This window comes from Pecten maximus, chromosome 19, assembly GCF_902652985.1.
Source record: "Pecten maximus chromosome 19, xPecMax1.1, whole genome shotgun sequence".
Taxonomy (NCBI): Eukaryota; Metazoa; Mollusca; class Bivalvia; order Pectinida; family Pectinidae; genus Pecten; species Pecten maximus.
In genome coordinates, this window is record NC_047033.1 from 5,355,069 (window position 1) to 5,382,410 (window position 27,342).

The 27,342-nt window shown below is 34.6% G+C and overlaps 2 protein-coding genes across 2 annotated transcripts; both read left to right on the plus strand.

Annotated features, from left to right (window-relative positions):
- The first annotated feature begins 3,653 nt into the window (after positions 1-3,653).
- Positions 3,654-10,911, plus strand: LOC117317604 (semaphorin-5B-like). Its single transcript, XM_033872453.1, has 11 exons — positions 3,654-3,821; positions 4,219-4,437; positions 5,015-5,063; positions 5,622-5,711; positions 7,007-7,048; positions 7,551-7,688; positions 7,907-8,035; positions 8,494-8,685; positions 9,842-10,020; positions 10,181-10,321; positions 10,754-10,911. The coding sequence occupies exons 2-11, from the start codon at positions 4,225-4,227 to the stop codon at positions 10,871-10,873; spliced, it is 1,293 nt and encodes a 430-aa protein (XP_033728344.1). The 5' UTR covers positions 3,654-3,821; positions 4,219-4,224; the 3' UTR covers positions 10,874-10,911.
- Positions 10,912-16,631: 5,720 nt separating this feature from the next.
- LOC117317603 (A disintegrin and metalloproteinase with thrombospondin motifs adt-1-like) lies at positions 16,632-26,327 on the plus strand. Its single transcript, XM_033872452.1, has 11 exons — positions 16,632-17,030; positions 17,371-17,419; positions 17,727-17,795; positions 20,334-20,459; positions 20,921-21,046; positions 21,730-21,858; positions 22,612-22,740; positions 23,389-23,517; positions 24,444-24,625; positions 25,743-25,883; positions 26,119-26,327. The coding sequence occupies exons 1-11, from the start codon at positions 16,818-16,820 to the stop codon at positions 26,242-26,244; spliced, it is 1,419 nt and encodes a 472-aa protein (XP_033728343.1). The 5' UTR covers positions 16,632-16,817; the 3' UTR covers positions 26,245-26,327.
- The last annotated feature ends 1,015 nt before the right edge of the window (positions 26,328-27,342 follow it).

A 27,342-nucleotide genomic window follows, 5' to 3' on the forward strand; every position in this document is an offset into this window, starting at 1 on the left:
CGAACAGAACGTCATATTTCGATCACATTTACCGAATTAAGTGGTAGCAATTCAAATAAACTATGTTTGGCAACATCTTTGAATCTTTGACTTTGATTTCAAATGCTAGAAAATATTTAATATCAACAGCAACGAATGCATTGCATTAATATAAAAGGATTGTCATATCTGTAGTCAGCTTGGATTTGTTTGTTCAGGAACTTTTACCAAATCATTAATTACTGTTACACCTCTGTTATGCCAGGACTTGTAAAAGACTGTCTTCCCTCAAATAGTTATACTTTAGAGTTAAATCAAAAAGGTATTGCCAATGTACCTGTCAGCCTTTTTATTTTTTTCTTTCACCCCCTCAGCATCAATAAATTGTTTCCATGCTTTTAAAAGATCTTTCCGGAATTTATTCTTACATTTTGTTCGACATTCCTCAATAAACTCGCTACCACATGTTGATAATTTTTGTATATCAGTGTGTGATTAAAAAATAATGTTTTTTTGAAGCAACCGCCTTACCCAGCTAAGTTTCAATCAATCAATAAATAGTTTTACATTTACCATTTTCAGACCCCTTTCATGATAATTTTGTGTTATAAGATCTCTCTTTACTTTATCTACCTTACTATTCCATAAAAAGTTAAAAAGGATTGAGTTGAGCTCTTGAAGAAATTGTTCATTTGGATTAGGTAGAGAAATAAATAGATGGTTGAATTGAGATAACAAAAGAGACTTAATTAAGGCTATACTCCCTATGGGTGTAAGTATTCTTCTAATCCATGTCTTTATCAGTGCTTTAAGTTTAATTAACTTTTTATCAAAATTTAGTTTGGGAATTACATGCAGGTTCACATCAAATTCAATTCCAAGCAATGTGAATTTTGTTCTTCCCCATTGTAAATTTAATTCCGGTAGGAAGGTATCATCACTGTAACTTTTGCTCCCTATCCAAACAACCTGTGTTTTATCAACATTAAGTTTTAACCCAAAGATGTTTGTAAAGGTGTTCAACTCAATAATGGATTCATTTAGAGATAATTCCAAGCCATTAAGTATAAGTGTGGTATCATCAGCATGCTGCGAAATTATAATGGGAAAATTGCCTACATCTATGCCCTTAATCTTTTTGTTATTTCCTAACCTGATTCCTAGAATTTCAACACATAAAATAAAGATATATGGGGAAATCGAGTCCCCTTGACGACAGCCTCTTTTGATATGAAGAAAATGTGACAAATGTCCCCCCTGGTTCACATTTGCAGTAATATTACTATTAAACAATTTAACCCACGTTTATATACCTGGCCCAAAATTAAAATATTTCAGAACTTTATTTACAAATTTCCACGACACAGAATCAAAGGCTTTTTCGAAATCTAACATGAATAATATACCCGGAATATATTTTTCTTCAGCATACTGCATAATATCACAAACAAGTCTTGTATTCTCCCCAATATAGCGACCAGTAAGAAATCCTGTCTGATCTTCACATATTAATTTATCTAAAAGATTTTTAATCCTACTTGCTATACATCCTGAGACAATTTATAAACTATATTTAGAAGGGTAATGGGTCGACATTTTTTTTAAAAATTGTCTGGGCTTATCTCCCTTAGGAATACATGTTATTACACCTTGTCTTTGGGTTACAGACAACATCCCCTTGATATATCCAAAATCTATAGACCTGACTATGAAAACCCCTAACTGTTTCCAAAAACATTTTAAAAATTCAGCTGTGAAACCATCTGTGCGAGGACTTTTATTATTTTTCAAAGTTTTTGCTGCCTCGTCTACATAAATCATCCCTTCCAAACTTCTAGCCTCATTGTTATCTAATTTTGGAACATCATACATATCTAAATAATCTGTTAAGTCAATATCCTCTGTATCATAGTTATCATCATATAATTTTTCATAATAAAAGTGAACCTCCTTGAGAATAGCACCCTGATCTGTTAATGTAACGTCATTGTCTTTTTCAATCCTAGGTATAATCTTAGATGTAAAATATTCCTATTCTCTAGACTAAAAAACTATTTTGTTGGCCTTTCGCCTTCTACAAGCCATCTTGCCCTTGATCGAATAACACTGCCTTTAATTTTATTAACTCTAATGTTTTCTAATTCCTTTTTTTTACCCACTAATTTTTCAATGTCTACCTGTTCTTGTTCTTCCAAATTTTGAATGGTCTTCATAAGATAATCCTCATTATTATTTAGTTGTTTCTTTTTAAATGATGAGTAAGAAATAGTTTTACCCCTTATTTCCATGAGCACAGTTTCAAGAAAAAGCTGGTCATTAATGACAAATTCAATATCTGTATCTGGAATATTACTAATATTATCCCTATTGTAGTTTGGTAAACAATACTGACATTTTATATCTAGAATGAATTTTTTAATTAACTTGAGGTACTCTTCATCATATCTCTTGCCTTTGGGTTATTAACATTTTTATAGTTATGATCATAGTCTAGATCCGGGTTAATTATGACCAGATTAAAATTCCCACATATAATGAACTTATTATTACCAAAATCTTCTAAAGTATTAGTTATAATATCATAAAAAGAAGGCGTGTCAGTGTTTGGCCCATACAGTGTAATTAATGGCATTTCAGAGCCATCCACTACAATGTCCAGAGCTAAAAAAATTCCGGACTGATCCTTTCTTTCTTTTTTAACCTTAATTTCAAAATTATTGTTAAGCAAAATTGCAACCCCCCTCGAATTAGATTTAAATAAACTAAAATAACAATCAAGACCCCATTCACTTCTTATAATGCTTTGATATTCATCCGTAAAATGGGTGTCTTGCAAACAATATATACTGCAATTTTTAGTATTCAAGTAAGAAAAAACGTCTTTTCTTTTCATTTTATCCCCGGGCCCCTGGCAGTTTGCCGACAGGATCGATAAACACTCCATCACCTTATACCGTAATTAACTATCAATAAGGTGATCTCTAGCCCAGATATAGAATATAGAAGAGAGAGTAGAAGATAACAGAAATAAAACATACCAAGAATGGTCAAATTTAGGTACCACTGCAGACTCACGCATTCACACAGTCGAGCAAAGTTTACCAAGGCGAATCAGCGGAAGCAACAAACAAACCGGAAGTAGTACACTAGTATTGGAAAGGGAGATAAAAAGTGTAAATTATCCGGAATTACAGCCGTAGGAAAAGAAACGAGTTAAATTTGAAATATAATTTAACTGTTGCACGATAAAAACTCACATTTTTTGAACATTCATTAGAAAGAGAAAAGAAAAGATTAATAATGAAACGGAACTACCGCTGTATTAGTTTATTTTGCTGGCCCATATATTTGAAATACATGTACAACGTGTACTTATATAAGTTTTATGTACTTGATCCCCAAATATACCGTACGTATGAATAATTATCAGAACTAGTCAGACGGACAACAAAGTTCAAGGTAGTTGAAGGGATTGGACATGGTTGCTTATCTTCAAACGACACGATATAGCATATATATATATATATCTATATATATAGCAATACGGAAAGCATTGTTAGTCTAGCTAAATAAGGTTATCGTGCAGTTGAGTTAATCATTAAGAACTGAAACCGTTTTTACTCTATATATCCTCTTCTTCATACTTAAGTATAGGGAAACACAAATTTAATTACAAATCAGAAACTAACCATACTTTATATTATCTACATGTGTTTCGAAAAGCTACATATGACCGATTTGAAGACAGGCATTATCAAGCAGGTCACGATTGGTATCTCCAATTACCAAAGGAACTAGCCAGTTGACACAAACGCTTGACTACAAGCCAGTGGCACCAACAGGTAATGGAAATACCATGTTTTCATTTTAACTTTTGCTAGACTCACATAATTTGCTTTTTATGATATGATGAAACAAGTAGAAATGCGGTACCATGAAACAAATGATCGAGATAATTGTTTCGTGAATGTATTTAGAACATATGATGATAATTTCCCTTTTATTGGTATATTTTGGCAGATGTTTATATCTAACAATATCTATTAAAGAGATGACCAATGAATCAAGAAACATGCGTAGAACAAACTTTAATGTTTAAGTTTGATCGCAACAATTTTCTAAAAGTAACACTTTATTTAAACGATGACATTCGTATTTTCCTTCAGTATTGAAAATTTATCTAGGTTTTTATATTTCGTGAATATATACATTAAGAGCTTTTCATTTACATTTTTTCAGCTAAACATGTTACGGATTGCACTATTACTATTAAGTACAAGTCTGATACCAGTTCTTGCTACAGAAAAATGTCTGTGCACCGAATCGGATACGCTTCTACGGACATTGCCTAGTCCGACAGCTCCAGTGGCTGGAAAACTCAGAGAAGGCCAATGTGTGAAACTCTCTCAGTTCAAACGTATTGGTCAGTGGTTACAGGTCAAAGGTGACGATGTACAGGTATGATATTCATATAAATAACTCTATTAGATTCGAATCGTAATTTTAACTTTTTTTTTGTATTTGTACTGGGTTAAAATAATATCTGGCGGCTTAAAATGATTTTGTTCCCCTATTTTTTAATTTGAATTATTGATCAATACTGATTGTTATTATTTTCACTTTACAAGAAACAGTACTTCATTCAAGACCATTGATATTACGACGTTTATCCATGGTAGTTAAACATTTTCATTTGCCTTATTTTTTTTAGGATTTTTGCTATTAACAGGAAAATGCATGCACTCTTTATCACATGAATAGCATACAAATGGTTGTCTGGTGGCACGGTGGTATTAAACTTGCTTTTCTCCAGGCGGTCGGGGTTCGATTTTCCTTTAGCACCGAGGGTCACATGGCCGATCGTTTAGATTTTCTACGGGTACTCCGGTTTCCTCCAACAATCCGGTCGTACAAAACTGATTAATACAAGTGTATAACGTGTTCGCAATTACTGAAGAAAGTCACATTTTACAGTTCTGCACATTACCCTTGTTTTGCAATATTGAGACATAAACGTTCTTTTTCATGTTTTCAGTCAGGATACCTGTTCGAATCTGATGCCTTAAAGCCGAAACCATGCACAGGTACAATTTGGATTACATTAGATAAAGTAAAAAAATAATATAAACAATATGTACATCCTGAATACCTATGTAAGGTTTACATATGTTTGTTAATCTTATACTAGAATGAATCACAAAATCAACAGTATCCATTTAGTTATAAAGTAATGAGAAATCCTGATGTTATTTCGACAAATAGAACATTTATATACTGCAATTTACATATATTTTTGACAAGCATTATGCATGAGGAAAGTTTCGAACATAGTTCACAAAAGTCTGGACGCCCAGCACCCGGCTCAGTCAAAACCTATCATGATCTCATAATAAGAAATAAAATCTATAATTTTCTTTAACCTCTGATGAAAATAATGACAACGGGTTTCAAAGATCAAAACATTTGCGCATACAATTTATCCGGGAAATTGATTAAGAATTATAAAGTTTTTGTGTTTCTTTAAGAGATTAAATGGTCCAAATTATGCCATATGTCATACAGAAAATCTATGTATATAGAAACATATATTCGTATGTATACGCAATCTGAAATCTAACGAATCAATTATTCAATTTGAATAGATGGTATATTGAAGAGAGATGATGAATCAAATAACTGTCAGTCCCATTGTCAATACTGCTGTGATCGAGAGAGAGCTACCCATCACCACAGTAAGTAAATACTACTAATCTCATGTAAGAATGTAACATTATTTCAGCCTATATCTACGGACCGAGTGTCGTCCTTGAAACAGAGGACATACACCTTTCTTTATTTATAATCTCGTCAGTTTATTGATCATATCTGTATTTATCTATCAGCATTTGATGTTACTGTATGGTGCTATCAATGTGTCTGTTTTTATAGACTCTACTATCCTATATCATGTATATCATAAATGTAACAAGCGATCCTCCTGTAAATTCAACAATATTTATTACAGATTATTTTTCACTTTTTTTTTTTTGATATTTGTATTTATGTCTCTTGGTATCATGTCTGAAAGTATCATTTCTGTATTAGAACGTCCTACAACATCTGCTTCTCAGAAATATAACCCAGTGTGAGACCGCGTATAAAAATAGTTCATTGTGTAACCACCGTGTTTATACAGGAACTTTTCTTGAAAGACTGATATCAGATTTATCATGTTATCTAATCCATTTGTTAGAAGGGGCCGCGGTGGCCGAGGGGTCAATGTGTCCCTACACTTTATCACTAGCCCTCCACCTCTGGGTTGCGAGTTCGAAACCTACAGATAAAATGTACGTGGGGCAGTTGCCAGGTACTGACCGCAGGCCGGTGGTTTTTCTCCGGGTACTCCGGCTTTCCTCCACCTCCAAAACCTGGCACGTCTTAAATGACCCTGGCTGTTAATAGGACGTTAAATAAAAACAAACCATCTGTTAGGTAAAGACGTTGTCAATCTCTGTATAATGTAATCACAGGATGTATAATTGTATTATACATCATAACGGTAGATATTTTAAATTAGATATCAAACTAAAAGTAGATTTCGATTTAAATTACAATTCGTTATCCAGTTTTTGTTTCCATGATTAAATTATAGCTAGATGTCGCCAACTGACGGATGGATTCATATCAAAAGTTTTTAGAAATGCGGGTTGATAAAGACCATTAGACAGTTTAATGGTCGCGATAATCATCTCATTATATTCCTTTATATGATATGTAGTTAGACATGTTCGATACTCATTGAACTCATGCCCTCATCTCGTGAATTCGGTATAACACGAATTTGGCCTACTTTGGTAAGGTGAGCGTCGTCGATGAAACATAAGACCCTTTCTCTACCAGAACGCCTGGTCTTATTTTCCCTGTACTGTTCATGCAAATCTATATTCATAAATTTTCCCCCTTTCATCGATTGTGAGTTTTAACATGGTTTCGTTAGTATGTCTATATTTATTTATGTGTTTTAATCGCTGATTGATATTTTTTCCAGTTGGTTGCTCGTCGTGTGGCGATCATTGCTGCAATTCAAATGGTAGGTTTAAAATCCCTTTTTTGGTTGACATTTCTACTTACAGAAGGACACCAACATTTTTGTCAAATATATCAAAAGCAAAAAAATATCCATATCTTCAAACCATTATGTATTTTTGCAAGTGCTGAAATAGAAATTAATTTCCTTCAAACCTTAATGAGACGTAGCTGATATCTGATTTTGGTCTGTTAAGCGCATGATGTTAACAAAATAGGCCGGTAAAAAGCTTGTGTGGAAACATCTTTCATACATACTTCAGAGCTAAATGGATATGCGTTCGTTTAATAAACACTTAATGATCTTTATTGAACTATAAACTTGAATTTAAATGCTTAGATCCGATCTAAAATTATATCCGTCGCTTATCATTCGGTCGAGATAATTCTAGGGACTCCATATACCACTTTTTTCGACGGTAATCTGACCTTTTCGAACAAATTGACTTACAGACCACAAACTAAACAGTGTTCAATTTTAGAACTACAATTTATGTATCTGTTAGGTCCTGTATGGTCTTACTGGAGTCATTGCAGTGGATCCTGTGGGGAAGGGACACACCATCGAACCTGTACACATCACTGCTCCTCGCTTTCTTCTCAAACACAAACAGAAACTTGCCATCACCTTGTGTCATGTCCTGGTATGATCATGGTTTTTTTCTAATACATATATATATATATATTTATGAAACTTGACATAGTGTGCTATCATCACAAATTTGATAAAACCCATATTCGGCCGAGGTTAACATGGCCGTTGTCGTCGATGAAACAGAGAAAGTTGTTTGAGGTACTATTGAATGCTCACCAGTGAGCTGATAAAGACGATTGTAATTATTATTCATATTCCCTTTTGCAGTCTGGAGTGATTATGGTGAGTGTTCCGTTTCCTGTGGGGTTGGAACTCAATCAAGACATTGTATCCATCACTGTTATGGACAACAATCGCATCAGACGCAGCAATGTCACAAGCCAGTTTGTGTACAAGGTAGATTGCAAATGAATAGTCATTCGATTTTATACTGCTCAGCTTTGTCTATGTATATAGTCACACATGTGTTTCATTCAAATATAACTTTGTACATTGTACATAAATAACGAAAACGTATTTAAGTTATGTATAACCATGTTATGATCAAGTTATATGTGGTAACAGTGAAATAACATCAGTGCACTAGGCATGTCGATAATCGCACATTCGCGTTGCTAAATCGCACAATTATTTTTCATATTTCTTTCATGAAGTCATTGCGTAAATCACTTTTAATTAATCTTATAATTGCAAATGCAGGTTGTGGTATAATCTTCTTATAATTAGGACACTAAGATTAAAATAACGCTTTATCGGTGTAATTCATACATGTATTGGATTCCTCATTTTATGTTGATGATTAATATAAAAAAAAACATATCAAAAAGTTGTACACATACTGAAAATATCGACAGCTGCTGTGGATGGACATTGGTCATCTTGGTCGAATTTTGGCACATGTACGACCACATGTGGTTCTGGTAAACAGATCCGTACACGCACTTGTTCGAATCCAGCCCCAGCTAACGGCGGACGTGCTTGCGATCCAGATGACAATGGTGATAGAGAAACAAACATCCAGTGGTGTTCAAAACAGGAATGTCTAAGTAAGTAGTTGTCTTGGGAAGGAATTTAATTAGGAGTTGGTGTTAAGATAGCTGTAGTTCTGATGCGGATAATTATATTTTACTGTTTTTACAACTGCTGTTGTGTACCCCGACAATCGACAATAACAGTACTTTTTATATCATTACACAAAGACGTGCTATGCTATTGTATCTATCAATCAGGGCTTATTAACTATTGAGACTGTTTGTGCCACGGATAATAAATTAAGATGGTCATGTCCCAAATATTTCTTTTAAAGGACTATTAAAATGTTTGAAATTTTATATACGCAATCTTATAACTGTAACTTATAACAGTTAACTGTAAAATACAAATATGATTTAGTACAGGCAAAGATAAAGAATATGACATTAAAACGTGCGGTAATTTATAATACAGAATCTAAGTTTGAAATAAATAGAGTGGAAAATTACATTTCACATTGTAGCCGGTCAAAAACCTTTAAAACATATTTTATTAGTAAGTACATGTAGGGATATTACGAAATATTAAGATATTTCTTAAATTTTCCCGATTAAATGCTTTCGTGGTTAAAAGTGATACTCCGATTTATATTCTTAAACATTTGATCATGACCGTGTAAGATTCGACTCAACCTAGCGGTCATATCTACTCTTCTTTCTTAATATCTCCGTCCCTTACTTCACTTTTGGCCTTGGGTCCGGCATTCTCCTGTGAGATACGTTACTGCTCTGTCCACGTGCCGAAAAATATTTGGTACTTGCGGATCTCTTCTTAATATTCAGCTTTGAAACTGGTTATAATATTCCTGATGTGTTTTCAAACAACCGTGTCCAGTCTCTCAATGTTATGGTAAAGTAAAAGCATATGCCGTTTACATCTAGAAATGTCACAATGAGTTACACGTAACACACTTCAAAGTAAATTTGCCTAGGCTATCCAAATATGTATCTGTATCAAGTGACCCCACAAGAACAAATTACTAATACTTATGAGGAGTATGGTTAGCATGGATATTTCTTTAATTTGCCATTTCCTGATAGTAGCTTCATTGCGGATGCCGCCTAATTTTCGAAAAAACGGGTCGACGTGGTATTCCGTTTGAAGATTTATAACACGGGGATTTTCACTGCTCATGTAGGTTTATTAACTTGTTAACCTCTTTCTTCATAGATGATCTTCAAGGATCTGCTCATATCTGCAACAAACTCTCTACCGTCCAAGCTCTAGCTGAAATGAACACCACAAATCCATCCAAATGTCCTGACGTATGGTCATCCGGAAGTGACCGTTTCTTACAAGACCACTGCAATGGCATAATAGGCACAGGACAATGGAAGAAAGGAATATCGGTTAGTAAACGATGCCATCTTTTTCATAAGATATACACCGTAATGAAATGACCAGTAGTACGTTTGATTGTTATATCAAAATAGATTACAGCAACACTAAATAAAGTAAAACAACATGTAACATTCGTGCACAATGAACATAATTTATAACACGTGACAGGTTGGATTTGACATGAAAGGGAGTAAGACTATCCAGCCATATACGCCTATTGCAACATTCTGGAACAATGTCTACCAACAAGACGATACCCACGAAGGCTTTAGTGGCATATTCATCGCATATACTAGTACGGGATTCAAGGTAAAAGGACTTCATGATGATAAACCAAAAACATAAATAATAATTTGTATTTAAGGTAGGCAAACAAGAAATATTAACATCAAATGTACTGAAAATAACATTTAGATAAATGCTGAATACAAAATGGGATTAAAATGATTTTTAGGAATGAATGTAGGTATTGCCACAATATCAACATTAGGTCAGCTGTCTGAATTAGGCAAAAAATTGTAATTGACACATTTATGCAAAACAAAATAGTATTTGTTGATTGAGAGCCAAAAATGCCAATTTGCCAAACGAAGGCAATGCAGTAATTCAAATATGGTGGTTTTATAATTTAATTGCAAATTTTAAAATATTTCAGTGTGGCTACAGTAAATCCTGAAAACAGTCTTGTAAATTTGTTTTGTTTGTCCTTAATATACATTGCTATTTTGTTCATTATCACAGATGGCGACTAAAGCTTGCAACGGGGTAGCGGAAGTGATGGACATACCAGGAAATACAACGATATCCACCAATGCCAATTTCCCGAATGATCCGTTCAATTATTTCACCGTAAGGTGGTGATCAATACGCAAATTGAAATAAATTTGGTGTTGACAAATGTTTTGTCATTGATTAATTATGTTGAAATAGATGCTTTCAAAATAAAGTTATTCAAAAAATGAAACAATAATTCAATTCAATCAAAATGAGAACTAGGGTGGTGATGACGAAACGAAATAATATATTGCCGTCAAAGAAGGTCGTAGGCGACAGTTAATACCCATTATTTTATTTTATTACTTTTTTTGTTTTCAGGGGGTCTTATTATCTCTTCCACATGTCGAAAGGACATAACTGTAACCTGAGTAGGTATAGAGACATCCTCGATTTATCGAGGTCGGAAGGGTCAGAGTGGGGTTACTGGTAGAGCGAGAAGGTAGCATGTGTTACATACAATCTTTCAGGTCTGGCTATGATTTCATATAAAATGTCGAATGTAGATCAGTTACTACATTTTGTATCTTCAATGTCACAGATTTTTTTTTGTTTTTTTTGAGTAAAATCTTTTTATTCAGGCAAAACATGTTGATATCACAAATATGTCCTCTCACGGGAGGGTTTGCACACGTCATTCATTCTGCTTTTTTTCACATTCATTCTACTTGCATATTATGTCTTTAAATATAATTCATAAAGTAATCATTTCGGTAATTCTCTCTCTGTGTCTCTCTCTGTCTCTGCCTCTGTCTCTCTCTCCCTCTGTCTGTCTCTCTGTCTCTCTGTCTCGATCTCTCTCTCTCCACATAATTGTTTGGACAAGTAAATCTACAAATAAAGTAATAATAAATAAATAAATCAACAATTCTTTCAATAAAAGAGTACTACAAAAAAAATAATGATGATAATCAAGTGAAGAAAATAAATGCGTAAATATGTTGTTGGAATTTTAGTATTAATCCGGAATCCGAAATCCGAGCATGTGTTTTGGTCTGAATTAGTTTTTACCTGCGTGTGTCTGCGTCGAGGTGGCTGTACAAGTGTGTCTCGGAATTCTGTCAACCTAATGTGGTTGATGTAACATCTAGAAAATACTAAACTCACATAACATTCTAAAAACATATACATAAATTATCTGACTGCAAATAACTATACACACACATATATATATAAAGAAATGTCACAGAATTTAAGAGACAGATATACGGTTTAACTTGATATTAAAGTTTGCACCTTCATTTACACACCAATTATATTTGGATTAAAATTTGCTGAAACGAATTTTGAATAAAAAGACATGCAGTCTGAGCAGCAGACCACTTCCTATACGCCTTGAGGATTCAGCACTCGATACTAACATATATTCACCGATCTTTTTGTTTTGTTAAGTAGGAAAGTGTAAATTAATATTGTATAAAGTATTCGCGTATAATCAAGTCATGCATTGAGATTGTCACTCCCCAAAACAATACATAATTACTCCCAATGTAAATGACAATTTCAAACAAACAATGACAACCCTGCCGAAGCTTAAATAATGGTGTCTACCACTCTGTACCTCTCAAAATCCTCCGTTGTTAGTTTTTTGTACTGTTAGTTGTCAACATCTGTTACGATAATCATGATATTAGGATAAGGCCTCGATATCAAATATAATATTATCAGGCTTATCATATGACTCAGTTGTAAGATGTCCCTGCTGGATACAATTCAAGTAGAGAAAGTAAAGATCAAGGAAAGCTGCTGATAATGAAGAATATATATTGCTATTGATTTCAAGTTCTTCGGGGTATATGTGCCCTTGATTTCAAATTTTTCGGGGTATATGTGCCCTGGAATTCAAATTCTTCGGGATATAAGTGTCCTTGATTTCAAGTTCTTTCGGGGTATAAGTGCCTTTATTATCAAGACCTATGTTTTTTTTACATCTAAGTTTAATCCAAACTGTTCAGTAAAAGGTGTGTGAATAATTTTACCATCCAATTTGTCTTCTGCTTTAGAAACAAGTCTGAAGAAACATTATCACCAACTTCTTTTACATATTGGCTTGCTATGTTGATAAAATACTTATTTAATCCTATTTCATTTTCATCAGTAATATCGGTGCGATAAAACATGGCACACTATTTTGACTTAATTGGACATAACTATTAGTGAGTATTGCAATAGGTTTTGGAAACATTACATTGGTCTTAAACGGATGTCAAAAAAATCAATAAATAGATAAATAGATAAATAAATGGGTTTTTGCAGATCGTATCATAGCTGTTGGTTTCTTCACTTACTTTAGAGTTTAAGATGACCCTCACGCTTATGTTCGTTTCGAATTTGAATACCCACATCAATTTTCTCATGTCACCATTTTGTAATTTTCCGATAGCGCACTCTTTGCTTTGAGGTTTGAATAAAAAACATTTTTTTTGGAAGTTTGTAGTATGTCGTAAACATCATCAAACACATTTAAATATGACCATGGTACATTTTCAATATCGAAGATAATAGCATCAGTATTGAAAGATTTCATGTATCTATAATGTGGCGTTTCTACATTCTCAGTATAACATCTTACAGCAAATACTGGTAAATGGTCACTTATTGTTATGGATGGAACTCAGTATGCAATATTTTCTCTAGGATAGTAGTCCATATATGCTCAACACAAGTTCCACTATCACTTTGAACTCTTATAGGAACTGGAATAGGAACATTCTCCATGTTGAAGTTTAAGTTATAAGACGAAATAAACGTTTCTCTTTAGCATTTCCTTGTCGAGTGTCAATGATAATATCTCCATCTCCAATAACTGCAAGTTTCTCAAATCCATAGACGTTTTTTCAAGCACTGTTTCAAAAGACTCAATACAAATGTTGTCAGTGTTTGCGGGGTCTGTAAACATTCCTATAACTAATTGTTTGGAATGCGGGTGATGTACTTATACCCATAAACCTTCAATATTTTGATCTTATAGATAATCTCTCCTATTGAGACGACAACCATGTTTCACATAAAAGGCTACACTAGCTCCAACTTTTAACTTCCTGTTAAGAGGAAAATCTAAACCATTAATTTGTTAAGATGGTTATCATACAGCCAAATTCCATTTAAAACAATAATAACGCTTTTGAGTTATCAATTATTTTGTATTGATTTCATCAAATTTGTTGATTAAATTCCAACATTACATGATGAAAAAGTAATACCATTTGAACATTGACAGTTGATAAGGCGTTCCGGAAATATAGGGCCAGCATTCTCAACATTGAGAACATTGAAACATTGGCCACAGGTTTTTTCTTTGACAACCTCGATGTAAACCCTTTAATGGCAGTTCTGATGCCAAGAGATTAGGTAGCCTATGCGGTAGACTTCAAGAGAGCTAACAAGAACTGTTCACCCTCCTAATTCTTTGTTTTTAGAAAAAGTATTCCGACTTTGTAGAAATGTATTTGTCAAAAAAAATTCATAACTAGTTTTCAGCTCTAAGACTGGTCAGGTGTTGTTCGGGTAGTAGCATTCATATCTGCAACGTTTTAATTCATACAGACTGCTTTGCATTACCCACGGTGTTCCTGAATTTCAGTATCTGATGGAATAAATTACAAAAACACATGTTATAAAGATCAATGAGAGGTTCTACTGTCGGTGCCCCTGTCTCGTCGGGAAACTGTCTATTTCCTTGTGTGGTGGTTCATGGACGTGGGCTAAGTTGCATAGTCAAATTGCTAGCTTTTGTGGCTTTGCGGTTGCGTGTCGTGCCTGTGTACTGAAGTTAAGCAACGTCGAGCGTGGTCAGCTTAATGATGGGTGACCGCTCCGTTGTAATTCATGTGACACGTTACGTCTTATTTTGAGGATACGGCTTAAAGCTGACAGTGCAAGTTAAAAAGCATCCAATTAAGATTTTAGAAAAATTAACACATGTACAGGTTTCCAAAAATCGTTTTCGAGACATCCCCCAGTTATGGTAGTGTCGTATCTAAGGACGGGCAGACATTTTTCTTTTTCGTTATGCATGGATACGAACCGCTATAAAAGCGCGTGCGTTCATTGAGACAAAGATCAGTCTATCGATACATGCGCAAAGCGACACATCTCTCCATTATTATATAGTATAAGTTCTCAATACACACGCCAACGGGTTTTTGTTCTCATTGTACGCAATTGTAGAACTTGGATATGGAATTAAAAGAGGTAATTATATATATATAAATTTTATTTTACAATAAAAGAAAGAAAAGAAAATTTTGACAATACAATAAATTTTGGCCTAAAAAAACATGCATCTAATAAAATTATAAACAGAGTATATATGATTAAACTCCTACCTGAGTCTTTACAACTGTTACAGTATTATATCCATAGTTTCCATCGATGTTTTCCTTGTCTTCGTATTATTTGTGCACGTGTCATAACGCAAGTAAAGCGTGATAAACTCCACTACTTCACTACAACAGCCCTAGTGTAGTGTATATAATAAGAATACATCCGAGAAGTTCCGAGTGCTAGACGCGAGTAAAAATTGGAACTCCTCAGACTGTTTACTTCTTATCGAAATGGCTGCACCCACGAAAAACACGTGAGAAAATGGATTGAGTATTTCGGATTAATTCGTTATGCATTTTCAGCATTTATTTGGAGATTTTATTCTGAACAAGATTTGAAAGATAAACTGAGAGACATTGACCATCTTTCTGCTCAGGTTACAGGTAAGTTCTTCGTCTGTTTGGTGTCGTTCGCGAATACAGTTGTAGGTCACGTGGTGTACAGAATAGTGTAGGTGATACAGGTGTGCCACAGTGAACACCTGAGGTTAGAGTGAATGCGAGTGTGACAAAGCACGTTCTTTTTATAGCAGCGGCGGCTTGGTTGTATCCATGCATAACAAAAAAGAAAAATGTCTGCCCGTCCTTAGATACGACACTACCATAACTGGGGAATGTCTCGGAAACGATTTTTGGAAATCTTTACATGTCTTTTTTTTTTAATCACAATTAGATGCTTTTTAACTTGCACTGTCAGCTTTAACCTAGATTTAACTTGGATTTGCATTGTGTTTGTTAGTTGTTGTAGAAGAAACACTAGGTAAATACCTTTCCGGAAACATTCTCTTTGTACAAGTTCATTATAATTATTCTTTACCGTCTTTAAATTAGAAATGTTAGTTATTTTCCATCTCGGTATATCCCAATTGTTTTGAGTATATATTGTTGCTTGATTTGTGAAAGAATATGTTGAGCCATAATATTGTATACAGATTTTACAGCTAGCAATAGTGTACAGGTTATCTTAGTCCAAAAAATACATAATCATCTCTTCGTATTTACTGATATAGCATGCATTTGTGGTGTTTGACTTCGGCCTAGATAAGACAGGCACACATGCCCTGAGGAAACACAATCGACGTAAGTAGAGTTATAAATAAATCGCAATGTCATGTTTTTTCCTAACTTATCGACATTGTGTTATATACATATTTTTTTCTCATGGATAATTACAATTATGCTGATGGCTTCAGTAAACAATCATAGATGAAAGAAAAAGCCGTGTGAAATATTTAGAATTAAAAAAAAAGTGCAGGAACAAAATCGAAAGAAATGAATGTGGTTTAGTATACTACAAAGCACAAACGATCTATTGATTTTGATTTTTTTATTCTGTTTCTATGTAATACATTAGTTGGTCCAAGATAAACCTGAGAATCGGCTACCTCTTGAATGTGTCAGTTTATATAACATTCTGTAAGATAACGCCCACCTGATTTGTCTAGTTATCAGATATTTCTGATAGGCGACAACTTACTTCATTTAGCATATGGATAATTTGTATATCAAATGATTATTCGACCAATTTACATACAAATCCGACCTCATGAAATCTATTTAAAAAGAGATATCAATCTAAATGTGTTCTTTCCTCCTTTTACGTAACTATCAGATAGATATCCGTCCAGATTTTGTTTCCCAGAATCGTCCATGCTTCGTATTGATTGGTCTGAATGTATTACTGATTTGTTTATAGAACAGTGTCAATGCTTCGGGTTAGTGTGCTATTCCTGTTGTTGCTGTTCTTGTTGGTTGTCGCTGTTTCGGGAGAGGAATGTCTATGCGCTGTGTCCGACACCAACATTCGGCTCACAGCTAGCATCAGGGCTCCAGTCATTGATGTACTATTCGCAGGATCGTGTATGATGCACCATAGAAAGACATTTCCATGGGCCTATGTTAATGATTCCAGGATGAAGGTTTGTAGCTTTCATAATCGAAATGTGTTTTAAGATAGTCGATAATCGATAGTTAACTCTCTAAATATCAAAAGCGTCAGCATATCATTGCATTGATGTTTCCTTATGGTCTAGTATTTATGGTATTTAAAACATAGCTCCCTTGTATTTTTATTCACTGCATTGGAATCCGAATCGAACTCTACGTTCTGGTCCAAATGACCCGATGAAATGATAAAGCGGGTTGTTTTGCTGGGCATCTCCCATATACCAATTGCATAGACCAGACAAATAAAAATGTTTCCTTCGTCTTGTTGTCAGTAGTAACTTCCTAAGATGCAATACCCTTGATATATTCTAGGAAGGGTACGTTCTTCTGTCGGAACACTTAGTCCTCAAACATTGTCACGGTGAGTTGTCTTGTTATACAATAGTTATTTACTTATGCATTGCCCTTAACAACACACTTAAATGGAATATATATATATATATATATATATGTGTGTTATTTACTTAAGGTTGCACATATCAAATACATATGAATGAAATATAAAAACATAGGATTTACCGTGATTCCTTGTTGGTGTTCCGTATTACATTCGATGTTTCCGTTGATTTTACTAAGTGTCGACTCTAATGACGAGTACAGAAACTCCTTTTTGATAGGGAATTGTGTAATGCATGATTAAGTATCAAAAGATGAAACTAATGTTCCAGGAAGTTTTGACTGTGATAGTAACTCTTGTCATTCCGGTGGTGAACCGAAACGGCGTCAACAAGCAACTGGTAAGTAACACCCCTTTTTATATCAATCAAAATAAGTCAAACTCGCATTAACGGCCACCTGAATTAAGCGACTCTCTCTCTCTCTCTCTCTCTCTCTCTCTTACTCGCAAAACCATGCTTATGGGGAATTAGGCAAACTCCGTGGTTATGGGGAATGGCATTTCCCGCTTCATTACCGCTTCAAGGATAACACTTATTAATTCCATGCGCTAGATTGGACGGTTTCACTCAACAAATTTCTTAAGTAGCTGCCAATAAATGAAGTTCTGTGTGTGTGCTAATTATCCAGTCAGTATATGTCAGAGTATTGAACAAAAAACATTTAAATTTAAAAAAATATTGATAATTTAAAATTTTGGCGGGAAAAGAATAAACTTATCGGCCAATGAGGTGATGTTTCACCTGAACCAAGTTCCTGAAAGTTATTATCTGATGATGTTTGTGTGGATTTATTTGAGGAATTAACGTTTGAATTAGGTACTTCATTGATACCAGAAGGTATAGTGGTAGCTAAAGATTCGGAAAACAAATACATACGTTCCTATCAAAAATAGAATGTGTATAGTAATTAATGCGCGAGGTGCGAACAGGAAGGAATTCCCCATCTGGGTTTTCCCAGCCCACTGTTCAGGTCAAATCACTGCTCGAAGGGAGAGAACGACCCCCCCCCCCCCCCCCCCCCCCCTTCCAGCCCGGCATATTCACATTCTTGTGTGTATGTTGGGGGAGGGGGGTGGGGGTGGTTGGGGGGTGGGGGGATGGTATGTTAAATATTCTCATTCTTTGCTTGAATAGGGATGTATACTTAGGTTTCTCTCTTAATATGCCTATTTATGGGGAATAATTATCACTGCTCTTAGGTTTGCGGGGAAGTCGTAATTATCTCTCTATAAAGTCGTCTTGTGGGGAATATTACCCATAATTATTCAAGCCCACTGCTACGGCAGTGTGAGAGAATGACATTTGCTATTTGTTCTAAAATTAGCACATTTTCAACTTTTGGCGGCAACTTACACATTTTCGCATCCGGATTCTTTTCAAATAGTGCTTGGATTTATGGGAAATCAGAGGAATCCCCATAAAACCGATTATTCCCCACAGTTTTTTGTTTGTTTGTTTATCTTTTACGGCCCATCGACAACTAGGGTCATTTAGGGCCAAACAATATACTAACATGTTTTATTTTGTAAGTTAAAATCAGATAAAATTTGTCATTTTTAAAAGCATCCGTATTGTATATTTAGATCATTATGATAAAAAAGTTGGTTAAAAATGGTAAAATATGTATATGTACGAATAGATTTTGTGAACTTTGTTATATAAATAGAACGTCAAAGACAGAAACGTAAAATACATCAAAGTCTATAAAATAGATTGATTTCTTTCAAGTAGCTAAATATTGTTTTCGAATCCACGGAACTGAAAAGGGTTTTCATATCCGGGACTCGAAAGTATTTATCACGAATGTGCTTGAAATCGGAACATTCTATTAAAAAATGCTCCACTGTGAATTGAGCATCACATGCATAACACACCGGTGGATCCTCTCGTTTCAAAAGGAACGAATGAGTAGGATATGTGTGCCCGGTACGGAGCCGAGAGAGGACTATTTCCTCTCTACGATCCTTCCGACTTGGTTTTGATGTTTTAAGTTTTGGTTGTACTTTAAAAAGTTTGTTGCTCGTCTTGAGAGACCAGCGTTGCTGCCATTTACTCTGAATGGCAGAACTAATTACAGGTTTGAAATCTGTATATGGTATTTTAATATTTGTTTGTTGCAGATTTAGAGCAAGTTTTGCTTGGCGGTCAACAAGTTCGTTGCCTTTAATTCCGACATGGCTCGGAATCCAAAGTAGTGTTATTTTGCATTTTTTTAAGATACGAGATATTCGTAAAACAAGGTTTTGTATGAGTATATTCTTTGGATCTCGTGATTGTAAATTCTGAAGGACAGATAGAGAGTCGGAACAAATGATTGCCTTTCTAATGCGTTGTTCTTCGATATGGTCGAGGGCCAAATCGATGGCACATGCTTCCGCAATGTTGGTCAAAAGTCTAATTATATTCCCCATAGGCATGGTATTGCGAGTGCTCTCTCTCTCTCTCTCTCTCTCTCTCTTGTTGTCGTCGTCGAGGCTGGAATTTATATGGCATTATTTTACTTTTAGGGTGAATCAGTCAGAAACGATACTCTGATTGTATAAAAAAAGATACAAGCATATTAAAGAAACAATTTGCGAATCTGATACAATTGAGTCAAAATAAATTGAAGCGTTTAAAAACTGCTGGAAGAAAAAAAATACATGCTTAGTTACAAAAAGGATTTGATAATTTCCTCACTTAAAACCGAGTTTATAAACTTACATAAATAGAGGACCAGTTTATACTGATGTATCTATTTAATATAATCATCTTTGTCTGTCGTGGTTTTAACAGGAAGTTCCTCTTACTGTGCAAATGATCATTAAAACGAGATATTTTCAAAGGATTACATTTAAAATGCATTGACAAAAAACAAGAGTGTGTTCAATGATGTAGTTTGGGGTGACTGGGGCGAATGCAGTGCCACCTGTGGGACAGGCACTCAGGCCAGACATTGTCATCACTGTCCACACACGCATGGACATACGGAGACTCGCACCTGTAGCATGCCGGCTTGCCCCGGTAGGTATAAGATAGCTTTAAAATGTTATATTCTTAGAAAACTTAATCTTCTGATCCGCAATAAATCTACTATCATATCTTGTTCTGACGTGATTTATAATTATTGTGAAAATGAGTTGAAGTTTTGCTTTAAATTTACGAATACTATTAAGTAAAGCTTTAAGATGATCTTATACTCGTGCCTATCTAATCAAAAATTTACTAAACAAGTTCAGTATTTTGATTAGGGTCTTTGCAAATCAAAGATCTTAATAAATTCCATTTTAAATAGCTACGAGTGCAAAAATTATGTTCATCATATATGTCGTATGTTTGATAATATAAGTAAGCATTTCTAATTATTCCTATATAAGCCACGGTACGGTTTTTACTTTTGTCTCACAGAAAATATGGCATAGCTTTAAGGTTCGGTTATATGGTGAGTACGGTTATGATATTGTTTTTTCTATTATTTGACGTAGTTTGGGGTGACTGGAGTGACTGCAGCGCCACATGTGGGACAGGTACACAGGTCAGACATTGTCACCACTGTCCACACACACACCCTCATACGGAGAACCGATCCTGTAGCATGCCAGAATGTCCAGGTAGGAAGAAAATATTTTCGTTTGAAATGCTTAATATGTAGTCCTTTGGCATGCCGGGTTGTCCTGGTTGGTATAAAATTACTTATCCCACGGCATTGTAAATAACCTATACTTTTTGTGGTAGCGAGTTGAGCAAATCGATTCATAGCATCATGGTTTTTTTAATGTTTTTTTTTAAATGAACGGCAATGATTGAAAGTGATTCCGAATTAAGCAACTCGATTCATAGCATCATGGCTTTTTTTAATGAACGACAATGATTGAAAGTTACTCCGATTTTTCTAAAGAATAGGCTGAAAACTTGACCAACAACCAGTTAATGCAGTAAAATGAGGTTTTTGCTTTGTTGTCCCTAATCAACGTAAATGTATTTGTCTTGATCAGTTTAATGTAAAGCATGATTTTGAAAACAGTCTGTACAAAATTTAAATATTCAATGTATAAACATTCCAATGATGTTAGATGTCAACTTTATGTTCCGGAATTCGTTTCTCTTCGGCCGTTTTGACCTATTTGTTATAGAGGTAAACTAGTTGAAAACTATTCAAATACAAAAAAAAAACCTTCTATTACTTGATCAATAACAAGTTAACAACAACAAAAATATTGCGTGGAGAAGGGCTGGAATACGCCAAACTTTTGATATTGTTGCATGTTTGTTTTATACTGCTTTACTCTACAAGTGTGGAATCAATGGGGAAGTTGCAGTGTCACCTGTGGATATGGTATTGAAAGTCGCCATTGTATAAACCACTGTGGAAGTCTCCAACACGTGACTGAAACCAGGAAATGTCACCATAGTCCATGTCCTCGTAAGTTTTGTTTCCTACGTTAATCCATTGGTGTCGATATTTCGTTGCGATATTTTTAGTCTGGTAATAAGTCTTCAGCTCAAGTTATACGTTATAGTAATTTTTGACAGCACTTATATTTCGCGATTGTTCCATTCGGACCTAAATCGTGTTAATTGAATTCTCCAAACAAGACCTTTACTAAATCTGTTTGTATATACTTGTATACATATTTTCACGTTATATTTGATGCCTACGAATACAGAGAAATTATGTCCCCGCGAAAATTACCAACTATACAGTACAATAATATCTGTCTTTTAAATCATGATTGATGTGGATGTTACGAGACTTCTAGCTTGGTCGCTTCGATAAGTCTGATTTGTTACTGAACATTCTCTGATATTGATATGACGATTCATGTCCCTGGATCTTGGGGAAAATAGGCATGTAGTGATAAAGCGACAGGCGCCAATTAATGTTCTTAAATTTTGGTTTATTTCGTTATCTTATCTTGTGTATAAATGTCGCTTTCGCCCCAGTTATAAAGTCCAAAATTAAAAATTAAATTATGACAAAGGGAGAGGATAAAAAAAGTCCTTTCCATTTATCATATAGATCTGTTTAAAGTATGCCTAGTGTTATTAATTCAAAGCTTGCTACTAGAGCCCGAAACATTTTACAGAAAAATGCTTACAATAATTCGTTTGATTCAGGCTGTATGAAGGTATTAACATGCTCGCTCTATTCATTAACATAATGACGTCATCATAGACTGGTCAGAGTGGAGTAGCTGTAGCGTAACGTGTGGTGCTGGTATCCAAACACGTCAATGTCGGAACTACTGCTCGAACCTTCACCACGCGACGGAAACAAGGTCATGTAACCATGGAAACTGCGCAGGTATGATATATCATTATGTAAATAGACCAGTTCTTACTTTCATATCTTTAGTTTTAAACTGATATAAACGATGTTAATTTAACCAGGTAAATGAGTGGACATTTTATTTCCTGATGACATTATGTCATTATTTTTTTATGATTCACATGCGATAGGGGCCTTGGTTTTCTCCGCATACGCCGGCTTCCATCCACCTCCAAACCCAGGCACGTCATTAAACGACCCTGATTGTTGATAGGATGTTAAACAAAACAAACCAATCATATAAGGACCAAATACCAGGGTATAGAAGGTGAAGAATGGATTCCAGGTTTATAACACGTTAGCTTGGTAAAATATCTCACATCCTGAGCAAAATATCCCCTGTCCTCTTATACGATTCTCCTAAGTACATTGTGTACTAATATCCACCCTTAATTCTCCTCTCCTTCTTAGTTATCTTAAGTATGATATTCCGCACAGTAATAACCGCCTATGCCATTATATCTGAGAGGTTGACATTTGTTGATGCCTTGCCTATTCATTCTTTGCACTTGTACTGTCCCATCCAATGGTGTATTAATTATACAACGCACACGATTTACTTTGCTTTACATAAATGTACCATGAATGCCTAGGTATGTGGAATGTAGACATTGATCGTTTTAGCTGTTTGGTCGGAATGGGGAGACTGCAGTGTATCTTGTGGGAGTGGACATATGAGGCGACATTGTCTACGTCACTGTAGTAATAATCATGCCAAGGAGGTTCTAGCATGCAATTATGGCCCATGTCCAAGTATGTTTAAAGTTTTGTCATTCTCATGTATGCACATATGGTGCCTTTCATGTTCAAAACGTCATCAATACATGGTTATTGTAAACATGTTTTTTCCATTTACAATTGACATCATGTTGTATCCATCAGGTAATTTACAATGTTACAATAATTATATTATACACGTAATGATTTGTAGCAGAGTTTCTTCACATAATCGCCAGACGAAATGGGACAAATATGAAATTAACGTACATTAATTTCTCGCTAAATATCTTATATTTTAATATGTTGATTAAGTGACACTGTTCCAACTTACATGTTTTACCAGTGAACAAAACAAAAAATTATAAATAATACATATAAATTGCAGTGTATGATTTTTTTTATTTAGAAACAAATCTGAATGTAACATTTGTTGTAATTAATAAAAGAAAATACCATGTGTGTGAAGTCACATTTAATTTATTAGACACAAAGCTGTTAAACGTCATTGTTTCAGCAATCAATTTATATTTACGAGAAATATAAAACTTACTGACTAGGAAAAACAGCTGAAGAAGTTGAATGCCACATTGAAAAAAAAAGAAATATAACAAGATTAAAAGTTAGTATTCAAAGGTCCATGCTCTATCCAGACCATACAAAGGAGAGTTGTAGTTTAGTCTTTGCATGTAACTACTATTCTTATCAGTAGGGTTGTATGATAGATATTTCCTGGCAACACATTTGGTCCATCCTTAAATGATCCTGGGTAGCAGTATGCAGTCAAAATGCCCAATTCTTAATATACCAATTATAGTGTACATTCATATTGTTATGCATATCATAATGCAGTAGTATGCTTAACAAACACACCCATGGCCATCCAGTCGTCTGTGGTGTGCTACCCTGACTGTTGCGAGGACATCAGACCCCTAACAAATAAAAATGTTTTCCATTTCCAGGCTTAATTCAGGGATCAGCTCACACATGTGATAAAATGGCTGTGCTGCATGCTCTTGCCGAGATAAACACGACATCCGTTACATATTGCCCAGACGCATGGACGTCAAAAACCGAGAACTTCCTAATGTCAAACTGTCTCGGAATACCTTCAGATACAAGCCTATGGTATAAAGGAATATCGGTAAGATATGATAAGATAGTCATGACAGGTGGTTTATGATATTAGAGTTTGCTATTAAGAAATGGAATCATTATTGAAAACTAGGCTCAATATCCGTCCTTCATAGCAGATCAAATAGGTATGCTAATTCTGAGAATTAAATTATGAGAACGACTTGAGAATGAATACACTATTTGGGAAAAAAATCCCAAAATAATTGCTTCTACCTTATGACGTCATTGCTCTGAACTTCTTTAATTTCAGTCATACACCGTATAGAAGTTCATATTGATGGTGTAATTTACCTGGGTATATCGTGTACAACACGTCAAAAATTAAGTTTATTGAGGTGCAGAAAACAGAAAAATGTCTTGAAAAGAATTAAAATACAAGGATCCATCATCTTTGACATTATATATTAACAATATTAATTGATGTTTTGCCAGTAAAATATAGAAATTTATCAAACTAATAATTTCAATGAAAATATAAGTTTTTCAGTTTTTCGTTTTTGATCAATCAGAGGGAACCTTTGTATTCACCTTATTGAAACTTGACGATTTTTCTAATTGAAACGATGATATATCAATTGGTTATTTTATTGTATTCCTGAAATATTCAGACTAGTTTTTGACAAAATACTCACTTGACGATAGGTATTCCTCCACAGATTCTCTGATAACAGCGAAAAACGCTTAAATTGCTTTGATCAGTCCTTTCATAATGACACCGTCAAGTTGACGTGGAGTTATGTCACAACGAGATGACGTCATAAATTATATTTCTGATTCCCGTACTTTTTGACACTACTAATAATTTTGTTATTAAGAATATAAAAATGCAATAACAAGAAAATTGAATGGTTTCCCGTTTAATATAACATATGTTATCAAGATTCTTATTCGATTTAAAATTCGAATAAATTAACTTATATCGATGTAATCCCGTAATTTGCATAGTTATTATGCAGATGATTTTCGCATTCTTCATAGCTAGACCGTTGACGTCACCACGAATATACAAGATGCAACCTTAACAAACACACTTCTTTTTCTGTTTAAGTGTATATCGTGCCGGGCCGTGTCAATAACAAGGAAATATAGATAATTCAGCGCTTTGTTTTTTGGCTCTTTTACAGGTAGCTATTAAATGCAATACAACTGGACAATTACCCGCCTACACACCGGTAGGAACCTTTTGGAACAACACCTATCAACAGGACAGGCTACATGAAGGATACAGCGGTATCTTTATCGCCTGCACTCAAAATGGGTTTAAGGTATAGGAGCTGTGAAAACAAACTACACACAAATTTTTTAGTTATTTCATTCATTTTTGCTTGACATTGCACACACAGGTTGATCTGATTTTTTTTGTCTTGTATTTGTCACAAGAGGGTTACTTCCCGGTAATTTGTTTTATTTCACTTTGTCATGAAATTATCATTTGATATTTCTCAAAGATGGACATTCTTTCTTTCCTTCTGTAATTTCGTTTTTTATTTATGTTCTCAGATGGCCATCCAGGCATGCTCCGGAGTACCTACAGTATTGGACATTCCTTACGTTACTGGAACACATCTTACAGATGACTCTAAACATCCAAACCTTCCAAGTCGATATTTTACTGTCAGATGGTAGAATATAAAGAAAAATACATCCAAGAATTTTATCATATTCTGTTTGAAGTTTTGGCATGCAACGTAATAAATATTCTCTGATGATATAAGTTTCGATTAGATCTCAAAAATAAGCCAATTTTGACACAACAAGGACAAGATATGGACATTTCATAGATTTAGATGCAAATATTATCATACATGAGATTCTGAATGGTAAGCGTCTTTCCAACGAAACCATATGACACATCATCTGATATCGAACGCTTCTAACTTCATTTCGCGCCAAGAACACATCCAGTGTAATTATGATGTTGACTTTAAAATTTCCAGGAAAAAAGTAATAATGAAAGCAAATCCTTGAATATCGAATCAAGTTTGACATGTAAACAAAATGTCTTACGTATGGGAAGTATGAATGCTACTATCTAGAAATGAAAAGTTATCATTTACGAAAATGAAATCATTACGTTACCAAACGTTTTAGTTGAATTAAAGTTGTGACTGCTTGCTACATTGAACATAAAAATCGAGGTAGCTAATGTTACTTTTAGTCTGTAGTGTTCTCGAATCAAGTATATCCAATCGACAAAGTCTATTGAGATGTTTTTTATTCAAAGGTAGACCATCGTCAATTGTGAGGTAATATTCAAGTAATTATACAGCAGCAAGTTATCATGGTTCGCACCCTGTCGACAACATTCGGTAGATGGTACCATTGTTCGACAAGACAATTATCTTTATAGTCAGTTTAAAATCATCAAATTACCGGATATAGAACCACTATAATCGATGTGACCCAATCGCCCGGCATACTTTACTTATGATACCCTGCGACATAAATTCAGGTAAGCCCCTTCCCGATAACCCCTTAACTATGACTGGCTTTTGGAATTCTGAATTGTTTGTCCACGGGAAGTTGAGCCTTACACTATTTCATTGTTCCCACATCCTGAAATATAGTTTTATTCTTTAATTTGAATTCCCGATACTGTCGAACGAGCGATCATTAGTGTCTTTTGACATGGAGCAAATGTTAAAAATTGATGCTGTCAAGTTTTTATGGTTTCCAGTCAATTTCCCCAAAGTAGGATGTCTTATCGTCCTTTGCAATTATCAA